The sequence below is a fragment of the Amblyomma maculatum genome, chromosome 8 (genome assembly GCF_055883805.1).
Source record: "Amblyomma maculatum isolate TAMU_Amacu chromosome 8, ASM5588380v1, whole genome shotgun sequence".
NCBI classification, from domain to species: domain Eukaryota; kingdom Metazoa; phylum Arthropoda; class Arachnida; order Ixodida; family Ixodidae; genus Amblyomma; species Amblyomma maculatum.
Genome location: NC_139351.1, coordinates 51,645,569 through 51,658,066, shown reverse-complemented (window position 1 = coordinate 51,658,066; position 12,498 = coordinate 51,645,569). Strand labels below are relative to the sequence as shown.

The following is a 12,498-nucleotide window of genomic DNA, read 5'->3' as shown; positions in this document are numbered from 1 at the left end:
CCGATGTGGGCAGACGCTTTGGAGGAACTTTTTTTTTTATTTTAGTTAGCCCCTCAGATAATGACATAAGACCAATGCGGGTTCTATAGCGCTAGCTGCACTTGGGCTTGCCCACATTATTCTCATAGGGGTCCGACGCAGAAAATTGATGGAAAGCCCTAGTCCAAGTTTTCCCCATCCATATTTATGCACACCATTAAGTAATTATTTTATACACGTCTGCACTTTCTAAACAGCCACAATATTAAATTTTACAATAATTCATAACATTCATCTAGCCGAAATGACTTCATGTACATCTTGTTCAGGCTATGGAGATGTGTGTTCTAAACAGTAATATTGTTGTTGTTGTTGTGGCTGTAGGGAGAAGGAAAAGAAAATGTACGGGCCTGCTACTGGCTCTGTAGCTGAGCCACCTCCGCTGCCTCGTACAGATAGAAGAGAATATAGAGAAGAAAGAAAAGGAAGAGGGAAAGAAAGACGCGCGCCGCAACAACAGCCGTCGTCCACCACCAGGGGTGGCGTGCGCAATAACGGCCTGAACAGACAAAACTTCGGTGCCAGGCGAGCACCCACCGCAAGCGGCGGTGACCCACCTGTACCAGCCCATCAGGGGAGAGCCTGACAGTAATATTGTGCAGGGAGTTGCAGGCTGTCGAGTTGCAGGCTGTCCAAAGCAACCACATAAGAGGCAACAGTTAGCAATCAGTTTGTTTTAGTATTTGTAGCGCAGTCTGCATGAGCGCGAGAACTAAAGCCGTGTAAATTTCTAATCAACTAAACATGGCAACAACTGTTATACAAATCATCTATAATAGTAATTTAGGGCAACATCTAATGCAAATGAAGGTTGGAACCAATGATTGCGCGATTGCACGCACGCCTACTAGCCCCATTACGGCCGATGTGGGACCTACAGCGGTTTTGTGTGGGCAGCCCCAATTGGGCTGAGTGTTGGTTTTGAACCTAAAGCCCACTTGCTGTTGCACGTGCCTTCAAATTCCCCACAAAGAACCAATTTTGGTATCATGCGGGCCCTCCCGCCTTCCAGACCCATTACGGCACATGTGGGATAGAAAGCAGTTTTATGTGGGCAGCCCCAATTGGGCTGGACGTTGTTTTTGAACCTAGAGCCCACCAGCTGTCGCACGGGCCTTCAATGTCCCCACAAAGTACCGATTTTGGTACCATGCGGGCACGCCCGCCTTCCAGCCCCATTACAGCCTATGTGGGACCTAAAGCGGTTTAGCTGAGGCTGCCTCCTTTGGGCTTCACGAGGGCTTGCCCAAATTGAGCCGTTATTCATATTTCATCTGCCCTCAAGTAACCTACAAGGGGCCGATTGGGGCAGCATGTGGGTATGTCCGTTTTCTTGCCCCAGTACGGCCGGTGTTGGTCCTACAAAGATTTATTGGAGGCGGCCTCATTTCGGATCTATGAGGGCTTTCCCACAAAAAGCCCACATTTAGGTTGGATTACCATCAAATATCTGGCAAAGGACCCATGTGGTCCGGATGCAGGAATGTGCTCTGCATGAGCCCAAGAAACGCCGTTATGGGACCCATGCAGGAGGAGCAGGGGCAAGCCCAAATGGGGCTTGCCCACTTTTGCCCCATCGGGGACCGATGCAGGTTTTATGATGGTTGCCCCAGCCCCACTTGCCTACATCGGACCTACTGGGGCCCCACATTGTGTGCTACCTGGGTAATATCTTCTCTTAATTTCCCCTTCATGTTTATGTTTTGTGGTTAACATCTACATTGGTTGTACTTCTCAACTTGACCCTGCTGTAGTAATTGGCGTCCAGGAAAGACTTGAAGCTTGTATTGCATTGTCTAACGTACTGTTCGACATTGTGTTTATTCGCAGACATTCCCTGTTTTGGGGTAATAATAAACTTCTCATAGTGGGAGTGAACTGTGATTTTGTCGCTTGGATGTTATCCATAAATTTGGTATTCCTTTTGTAATGTTGCGGAAATGGCAGTCTTAATATTGTAGGAACTAATCAAATGAGATGAATAGGTTCTACCTGTGATGATTATCTCATCAAAGTATACTATTCGGCGTGAAACATGTTTAAGTAAGGAACATTCGAATTCCACTATGTGACGAAGAATGTTTTAAATTCTTTCCAGAGCTGTATAATAGTATATATTAGTAAATAATATAAAATTCTATTATATTAAAGCTAGATGCGTTTTCGTCATCCTTTCTACTCCACGAGTAAACGACCATCACAACCTGCCAATATCTCTGCTGCGTGAAGACAGAATGAATTTAAGAAAAGCAGGCTAGATATTTACTCTGTCATGGCCCAAACGTTAGAGAGGATAGGGGATACCACCGAGCCATGCGGCGTACCTCTGCTTCCCAGGTCTCTAATAGGCGATTTTAAATTTTGAAAGTTTGCGCAAGCAGTCCTGCCTGACAGAGAGGCGTGATGTACGTGTATGTTTTCTTCCCTACCCCGAACTCTATGCCTATCGAGGATTGCGTCATATTTGACGTTGTAAAACGCCTTAGTGAGGTCTAGCCCAAAGATTACCTTCGCGTCTTTAGTGTGCGAGTCCACTATGACATGCTGCAGTTGGAGCATCACGTCCTGTGTGCACAAGTGTGGTCGAAACCCGATAATCTCTTGCGGCCACAGTTTGTTCTGCTCCATAAATGCCGCTAACCTCGTTTGGACGACGTGCTCCCTACGAATGACGTCAGGGAGATTAGTTGGAACGAAGGCTAGATTGATCTTTAGCGACAGTAAAACTGCTTTCTGGAATATCGGAAAAGGCAGGGTCTCGCAAGAAGCCACCCGCATTCTCACCGCTGCAGCTGAGATCGATCGCAAAATTAGCCTAATTTGGGCCCCAGCACACACGTCCGTCCCAGACAACGAGGTGGCCCATGATTTAGCCCGAGATCGTTACTTCCGGGCAAACGCGGAACCGCCCGACTGGCAGGCTATGGACGAACGTTTGCAAACCTATAAAGAACTAATCGAAAATTATTGATTAGGAAGACGTCTGACGCCGCCACCGGATCCTAGCTTAAATAATAAAGAGGCCATAGCCTGGCGGCGATTACAAGCCGGAAATCTTGCGAACCCTGTCTGGTTGTTTCACACCCAGATAGATGAGAGACAAAATGATAAATGTAAAGCCTGTGAAGCGAGGGGGACCCTCGACCATATTCTTTGAGAATGCCTTCACTTCACTTCACTTTATTTCCTTAAAGGCCTCTCTTGGAGGCATTACATAAGGGGTGGGTTTACAAGCATGAAAAAAATACAAGCGCAGGTCATTGTGTTTGAAAATAAATTTTTAAGGCATCAATAAATGAAGATTGGCATGAGAGGGCGGCGACTTCGTGGGGAAGGGCATTCCAGTCCACAATTGCTCGGGGAAAAAAAGATCCTGAAAAAGTTTTGGTGCGAGCAACAGGCCGAGTTATCTGAAATGGATGCGAAGCGCGATGAGGTATGTGGGTGCGATGCACAATGTAAGGTGCCTGATTTAGTGAACTGTTTAGAATTTTGTGCAGTAAACAAAGACTGGCAATGCGGCGACGAAGTAAAAGGTTATCAAGACTGGAATTTTCCTTTAGAGATGAAACGCTGATGGAATACGAGTATGCGCGATGCACGAAACGGATGGCGCGGTTTTGAACTGATTCGAGCGCATTTGTTAAGTATATCTGAGATGGGTTTCATATTGGACTGGCGTACTCAAGCTGTGATCTGATCAGTGTTTTATATGCCAAAAGTTTTACTTGTTGTGGCGCATGACGTAGGTGACGTTTTATGAAGCCTAAAGATCTGTTTGCAGATGATATGATGTTAGTTATGTGTGTACACCAAGAAAGGTCGCTGCAAAGTGTGATTCCAAGGTACTTATATGATTCCACGCGTTCTATGGAAGAGTTAGCAACTTCTTATGAAAAAATAAGGGGGTTATGCTGACGAGTAAAAGAGATGAGTTTGCACTTCTTGGCGTTTAGAGTCATTAACCAGCGATTGCACCATTCTTGCACTTGGGTTAGGTCATGCTGTAGTGCTACTTGATCAGATACGTTAGTAATTTTCCGATAGATTACGCAGTCGTCGGCGAATATTCTTATCTGACAGTGTACATGAAGAGGTAGGTCATTTATATATATTAAAAACAGGAGAGGGGCGAGTACAGATCCCTGTGGGACGCCAGATGTTACGGGGATTGTATTTGAGCTTTTGTTATTAACAGACGAACTGTGAGCGGTTAGCAAGAAACTCTTTAATCCAATTTAGAATGTTGCGATGCAAATTTAGAGCGGAGAGTTTCATTAGTAAGCATTTGTGAGGCACCTTATCAAAGGCTTTTGCAAAGTCTAAGAAAATTGAATCAGTTTGCTGGTTACGATCAAGGTTAGTGTGCAGATCGAAAGTAAAGATTGCTAGTTGTGTTTCGCACGAGAAACCCTTTCGGAAACCATGCTGCGCAGGATGAAAGAAGTTGTGTGAATCTAGAAAGTTCATGATATGTGAGTAGATGACATGTTCCATGAGTTTGCATGGCACGCTAGTTAGAGAGATGGGACGGTAGTTTAATGGCGATTCTCTTGTACCTGATTTGTGGACCGGGATGACCTTCCCCATCTTCCAGTCGTTCGGTAGCGTTCCTTTTGAAAGAGACTGTGAGAATAAAAGAGACAGATATACGGCAGATATGACTTTAGTATTTTTTAAAACTACGGAATTGATATCATCAACGCCAGCAGATGATGAGAGCTTAATTTTGTTAATGAGGATTGAGATGCCATGCGCACTGATGGTAACAGGTGACATTGCTGGAAGCACTGATGGAAGTAGGCTGGGCATTGATGAGTCAGTTTCTGTCATGAAAACAGCAGCGAAAGAGCAATTGAACTCGTCGGCACAGTCGGCGTCACTAATCTCTTCATCTGCTGGGTTAGTAAGGGTAATGGCACATGTCGCTTGTGGGTTTAGTATTTCCCAAAACTTTCTAGGGTTGCTGACCAGGATTTTTGGTAGGTCAGTCTCGAAAAAAGTTTTTTTGGCGCTACGGAGTGCTGTGCAGTACGTGTCCTCGGCTGCATGATATCGCTGCCATGCTTCTGTATTAGACTGCATTTTTGCTGACCTATAAAGACGTTTTTTCTTTCTTTCCAATCTTTTGAGAGTTTTAGTAAACCAAGGTTTTTGGCGATTGGCCCGAAAACTGGTAGAAGGAATGAACTTGCAAGTTAGTTCGTTTATCTTATTTTTGAAGGTTACCCAGTTGTCTTCAATAGATCGGCTATGAAAAGTAGATTGGAAAGACGGCAGGAAAGCATGTAGTTCATTATTAAAAGCATCATAGTTTCCTTTATCATAAACACAAATAGTTTTGCTGAAGGTTTGGCGGGGTGTAGGGGAGAAGTTGAAAGTGGCATGAATAACTCTATGATCACTAATTTCGCGCAGGTAGGTAAGTGATGTTAGATTCTCAGGGTGGTTTGTTAGGAGTAGGTCTAGGATGTTAGATGTCCCTTCAGTAACACGAGTGGGTTCAAGGGCCATTTGACTGAGATTAAAATTGAGGCATACTTCAACAAAGTTTCTTGCTTCTGAGTTTCCAGCCGTCAGTGGCCCTAAATTTTGCCAGTCGACGCACGGAAAGTTAAAGTCCCCAAAGAGGAGAATTTTCGCGTTAGGATGCTTGGTAGTAGCTTGTACGAGCGCGTCGTTTAGTTTTTCGGCGAACCCCGGTTTACTGCTTGGGGCCCTATAGCAGACGGCAAGAAGGACGGTTTCTTTTGGAGTGCTGCACTTGAGCCATACTAGTTCCAGGTTAGAATTGACTGCTACAGTTGAACATGGTATTTGTTTTTTAATGCAGATAAAAACGCCTCCTCCTCGTGCACCTTTGCGATCGTTTCGATATAGGTTAAAGTCCGGCATGTCGCCTAGAACTTCACCATCTGCAACGTCATGTGTGAGCCACGTTTCAGTTACGATTAGTATGTTGCTGCCAGAGGAAGATATAATACTTGACAGTACTTCGCGCTTAGGAAGAAAGCTGCGAGCATTTGCATAGATTATCGAAAATGAAAGGTTGTTTCGAGTGTTTGTTTTTGGCTGATTGCGCGTTTTCGGACGGCGAGATGATTCCTACAAGACTTCTTTCACGGTTTGAGACTGTTCATCAAAAACATAGCGCTTTGGTCCCATGTGCAAAGTTTTATATCGTAAGGAAAAAGGTCCGGTTTTGTTTTTCGCGAATGCAATAAGTTGCTTCCGTGCATTTCGAACAGGACGAGAGAAGTCTTCGCCTATGCTAAAATCGGTGTTTTTGAGCATTGGGCCTTTTGATAGAATTATTCCCTTGGTTTTGAAAGAAGAGAGCTTCACTATTACTGGCCTTTGACGGTCTGAGCTATGTCGGCCAAGGCGATGAGCGCGCTCAATATCTTTAGGCTCTAATTCCAAGCTTAGATTTTGAAGGCAGTGATCTATGATAATCTTTTCTGATTGTTCGTATGTTTCTGATCTATTTGGATCGGGGAGGCCATAAAATATCAGGTTATTCCTCCTCGACGTGTTCTCGAAGTCATCAAGGCGGGAGTCGAGCACGGAAAGCTGGCGGCTAGTCTCTGTAGTGTTGACCTGAAGGTTTTCAAGTTCTGTTTGCATGTTGCCGAAGGATTGACATTTGATTTCTAAGTCTGCAATGCGGTCACTTAAGGTGGATAACGTTTTATCAGTTGATGCTAGTTGGTTTTTGAGACCCTGTACTTCAATGATGAGCTGCGATTGACCCGCGGTTAACTTCTGCAGTTCAGCCAAGATATTGTCTGTATCTGATGGTCCCGGGTTCATTTCCACGTCGCCAGAAATTAATAATAATGCGCGAATGACATTTGCACATTCAATAGCAAGACAAAAGCAACACTGCGGGCTCGGCAGCTGCACCAGGCAAATATTGCTCGTTTTTCTAGAGAAAAGGGCATACTTGTTACTAACCTGCATTGCGAAGGTAAGCGAGTTAGCGACGTGTGCAGTGGCACAGCCGAAGAGCCCACAGTGCCCGGGGGGTGGATGTCGCTGTTTTATAGGCGATAATTTTCACGTTGTCGGTGACGATTGGGTTGCTGATGTTGGTCCTACGGTCCGGTTGTCGACAGGGGGCGTTTCGAGGTCCAGCCAGATGTCGGGGTGCAGGGGACAGGAAGCCATGTCGCCATTTTGACGTGATGACATGGCAGCAAGTGTGATGACCGGCGTGCCAACCATGAAGGTCGGCAAGAGAGCACAGGTGAAGATTCGGACGAGAGCCTGCATTGCGAAGGTAAGCGAGTTAGCGACGTGTGCAGTGGCACAGCCGCAGAGCCCACTGTATGCCCTATGTCTCCGGGCGCTAGGGACAACATTAAAAGTAGAGAAGCCTGGGTAACCCTGCTGCGAAGCAAAGTCCCCGCTGACGATCAAAAAGCCGTCCGACTGGCGGCTGAGGCCGCGCATAACCAATGTATATTCGCCAGTCCTTAGTGGTGGAGGTTCCAGCCCCGTTCCTCAGGCCTGCGTGTCAGGAGCGGAGAGTAGGGGGCCTAGTAAATCGGTGGAAATTGACGTTTTAATCAATCAATCAATCTTAGAGTTCCTAGCTGCGGCGGCTTGCCCGGTTTTGGTATAATAATATTTGCCGCCTTCCACTGCTCTGGAAGCTGCCCTCTGTCCCAAACATCTTGAATGTTCTCTGTTAGGTATCTAATCGAGTCATCATCTAGATTTCTGAGCATTTTTTTTGTAACCCCGTCAGGATCCGGCGCGGATTTAATTTTGAGCCACACAATCTCTGCCAGCACCTCTACACCCAGTTTCCTCTGGGTCTAGCAGGTGTTGTGTTATGATTCATGTCTTAGCCATACCCGTTTTGTTTTCCATTTGATTGCATTTGTCGCCCTAGGTTTGCTCGCATGGTCGTGGGGTCGCATGTATTTCTATTTGTTAAGCTTCGCTGTCCTCCTTCTAAGACATCTGTTCCATTTTTGTTTCTTAAGCGTTTTTTTTCGAGACTGCTTGGCTTGCGACATGCGCAATAGCTGGCTGCTTTTCACCTCTGGAGGATCCTCCACCAGTACAATTTCGCTGCGCTTTTGGACATCTCGTTTAATCCTCTTACAGCACTCCTCGATGCCGTTTATTGGTGAAATTTTCTCGGCGTTTCTTCAGTTCCTAAAGTTGTCCCATATATTGATTTTGCTTTTATTAAACTTTCGTGCTTTCGGCCCTCCTTCTATATTATATACTATGATATAATGATCACTGCCTAGGTTATATTCGAGGTTGTAGCACTCTAGAACTTCGATGTTCTTTGAAAGTGCGAGGCCCGTTGACGCGTCTTTGCTGACACTATTTCCTATCCTCGTAAGGCTGCCTGGGCTGTTATTAAGCGTGAAGCCTTGTTCATGAATATCTCCACATAGTTGCCGGCCTTTGCGGCATTGTGCATTGAAGTCACCTACTGTTAGTAGCTGTGGCCCTCCGTTTATATTTTTAGCCTTTTGTATTTGTGCTCGGAATCTGATCTTTTTTCTGTTTTTCGAGCTGTAGCTATTTTTCGAGCTGTAGACTTTGAGTATGAAAATATTCGACTCTGTGATGCTCCCGACTAACACCTCTACTAACACGTGTTCTATGCCAATAGATCTTATGTCATGCCGTAGAGCTGCCACATTTCCTTTTACTACTCTTGTGAACCTCGTTTTGTCTAATTTGTTGCTATGGAAAGCTTGGTATCCTGCCAATTTCGCAGGAACACCTCTTTCCTGCAGCGCTATTGCGAGAGGCTCGTTTTCTAATTGTTTATGATTCTGTTGTAGCACTGGCATCTTTCTCCTAAAAACCTCTGCAATTCCACTGCCAGATATAATTGTTAATATTATTCGTTCTGTCCATCTTGAAGCTGAAGTATTGCTTCCTCTGCTTTTAGCTTCCACGTTTTGTTGGCTGCCAAATTCACCTGGTTTAGGCTAATATTATCTGCCTGTTTTTGCATCCCTTCATTTAGCTTCTGAATCTCTGAATTTATTTGTGCATTCATTTGTTTCATCAAATCTGTGAAGTTTGTGATCACACTCTCTAGCATTGTGAAGCCATTTTTCAATCTTGTGAGCCTAGTTTTCAGGTATTTCGAATTCCCCGTGTCATTGCTTTTGCGTTTTGCCGGCGGCGGTTGTATAGGTATCATGTCTTTATCGCTATTACTCCCGCCTCGTTTCCAGCTGCTGTTCCTACTACAGTTGTGGGTTTCTGCATCTGTGTTTGTGCCTGCGTTGAATATGGCGATTTTTCAAGTCTACGTATGGTTTCATTTTGGTTTTGTATTCTTTTGGATTTGCAATTTTAGCTCATTAACCTGCTTTCACATCCTGACTATTCCCCTGACCTGGTTGCGACTCATCTGCGATGCTCATCCCAGGTAGCACAGAATGTGGGGCCCCAGTAGGTCCGATGTAGGCAAGTGGGACGGGCAGCCATCATAAAATTTGCATCGGTCCCCGATGGGGCAAAAGTGGGCAAGCCCCATTTGGCCTTGTCCCTGTTCCTTTTGCATGGGTTCCATAGCGGCGTTGTTCGGGCTAATGCAGAGCGCATTCCTGCATCCAGACCACAAAGGTCCCTTGTCAGATATTTGAGGGCAATCCAACCTAAATTTGGGATCTTTATACTAAAGCCCTCACAGATCCGAAATGAGGCAGCCCTCATTAAATTTTTGTGGGTCCTAAAACGGCCGTAGTGGGGCAAAAAAGACGGACATGCCCACATGCCTCCGCAATCGGCCCCTTGTTGGTTACTTGAGGGCAGGTGAAATATGAATAAAAGCTCAATTTGGGCAAGCCCTCGTGAAGGCCAAATGAGGCAGCCTTAGCTAAACCGCTTTAGGTCCCACATCGGCTGTAATGGGGCGGGAAGGTTGTGTGCCAGCATGGTACCAAAATCGGCCCCTTGTGGGGACTTTGAAGGCACGTACAACACCAGGTCGGCTCTAGGTTCAAAAACAACAAACAGACCGATTGGGGCTGCCCGCACAAAACTGCTTTAAATCCCACATGGGCCGTAATGGGGCTGGGAGGCGGGCGGGACCACGTAATACCAAAATCGGTTTCTCGTGTGTAATTTGAAGGCACGGGCAACAGCAAGAGGGCTTTATGTTTAACAACACCCAGCTGAATTGAGGCTGCCCATACAAAACCGCTGTACGTCCCACATCGGCCGTAATGGGGTTAGAAGGCATGCGTGCAATTGTGTAATGATTCTTTCCAACCTTTAATTGTATTAGATGTTGCCCTATATTTCTATTATAGATGATTTGTATAACAGTTGTTGCCATGTTTAGTCGGGTAGAAATAGTCGTTTAAAAAGTTCTAGCGCTCATGAAAATTGCGCTAAAAATACTAAAACATACTCATCGCTAACTGTTGCTCCTCGGCGGCTGCTTTTCGGCGGTGGCGAAAAGCAAGGCGCCCGTGTGCTGTGCGACGTCAGCGCACGTTAAAGAACCCCAGGTGGTCGAAATGTCCGGAGTTCTCCACTACGGCGTCTCTCATAGCCTGAGTTTCTTTGGGACGTTAAACCCCAAAAACCAAACCAAACCTTATGTCATTGCTGTGAACACCCTGAAACGCTCAGCACAATATTACTGTAGGTACTCGCCTGATGGGGCTGGGACAGTTGGGTCACCGCCGCTTGCGGCGGGGGCTAGCCTGCCACAGAATTTTTATCTGTTGTAGGCCATCATTGCACCCGCCACCGTTTCGTTGGTTGATGATGGTTGTCGTTGCGGCGCGCGTCTTTCTCTCTCTCTTCCTTTTCTTTCTTCTCTATTTTCTCTTTTGTCTGCACGAGGCAGTGGAGGTCGCTCAGCTACAGAGCAAGTAGCAGACCCGTGCATTTTTTTTCCTTCTTCCTACAGCCACAACAGCAATATTACTATTCAGAACAACATCCCCATAGCCTGAACAAGATATACATGAAGTTATTTAGGCTAAAATATTGTTATGAATTATTATAAAATTTAGTGGTGGTGCTGTTTAGAAAGGACAGACATCTACAAAATAATTGCCTAATTATGTGCATAGATATTGATTTGGAAAACTTCGACTAGAGCTTGCCATCAGCCGAAATAAAAAATAAATGTTCATCCAGAGCGGCTGCCCGAATCGGTACAAAACTGGGACCATCGGTGGGAGTTGGCGGGATTGTCAATGCGGAAAGAATGTGGACGGCCTCGCAAGGGCTGCCTGCATCGGTCCCTAATGGGGCCCTTCGGGGCTTTGTCGATAGCCCCTTTAGGCCTAAGTCGGCGCCTTTGCAGCACCCAAATTGAGCCCACAGGGGCTGCCCTGCATTGCCTATATCGGATCCACCGCCCCACCCCCCCACCCCTTCATAGCTCACTTTGTGCTACCTGGGATGCTTTTCTCTCCCGGCGTCTTGTCTCTTCCCCTTGGGTTGCTGGTTTGCTTGGGGTTGGCTCCGCACTCGTTCTTTTCTTTGGTTTGTTGTCGGCAACTGGAGCTGCTTGTCCCCTTTTGTTGACGCTTGTCTCTTGACTTGCTTATGCCACTGACTCAATCTCCTCCCTTTTCGGTTCCCCTAGAGTTGTGTCCTCCTGTTCTTTCCCTAAATTTTGGGAAAGAATCCTCTCCGCGTCTGTATTCGGATCCGTTGTTGTGGATCGGCTCTTGGCTCTTTCCTTGTTCTTGCCTCCATCGTTCTTCCATCTCTAAGGTTTTCCCCCAGCGCCTCATCTTGACGATGTCTGGCGTACAGTAGACAGCTTTGCATCTGCTGTCTCCTAGGATGTGTCCCTTGCTGTACATCTGGCATATTGGTTCACACCTGTGGTCATCCAGGGGGTATTCCTTTCAGCATCACCTGCATTTGATGTCCTTCGGATCAGGCCATACGTCCACTCTGTGTCCCATTCTTCCGCATGCGCAACGTACCTCGTAGCTTTTCCTGTGCAGCTAGCATTTTACTGAAACTCACCCAAAAATGACCCATCTCGGAACCTCTTCCTGGGCGAACATTATCATTACAACCTTGGATTCTTTCCCTAGTTTTCTGAATCCGTAGATTTCCTGATTGTCTTCAGTCTTCAGTCTTATCATCATATCTTCCGTGCAGAAAAACGGGACGTCGTCTGACCGCCTTGCCGCATTAATCCGGTGTGGCGAAAAACGCCATACCTACGTGTCCTTTCCGTTGACCTTCAGCTTCTTTGGGTGCAGATATTTCAATCTTCAAATTTCGCTTGTCCTTGCTATCAAAATTGTCTGTTGCTTTAGATTTGGCGAGACGAAATCCTTCTTTCCTTCTTCTTTCGGATCTATATATTCCACCAGCTCCGAATGTCAATTGAAGTCAAGGCACTAGAAGGTCAGATTTGGTGCCACGTGAAAAGAGGCTCTACTGAACATAGTGAAGCATTCGCTTCAAAACCGCTGTCTAATTTTCTGA

At 46.0% G+C, this 12,498-nt stretch overlaps 1 protein-coding gene across 1 annotated transcript; it reads right to left on the bottom strand.

The window, feature by feature from the left end:
• Nucleotides 1-6,015: 6,015 nt before the first annotated feature.
• LOC146181150 (uncharacterized) lies at nucleotides 6,016-7,002 on the bottom strand. Its single transcript, XM_084577854.1, has one exon. It carries the CDS (start codon nucleotides 7,000-7,002, stop codon nucleotides 6,145-6,147), a length of 858 nt encoding a protein of 285 aa, XP_084433980.1. The 3' UTR covers nucleotides 6,016-6,144.
• Nucleotides 7,003-12,498: the final 5,496 nt, after the last annotated feature.

Excerpts from the sequence above, each read along its gene's own strand:
- LOC146181150 (XM_084577854.1), bottom strand. The coding sequence starts at position 7,002 with ATGCAGGTTAGTAACAAGTATGCCCTTTTCTCTAGAAAAACGAGCAAT.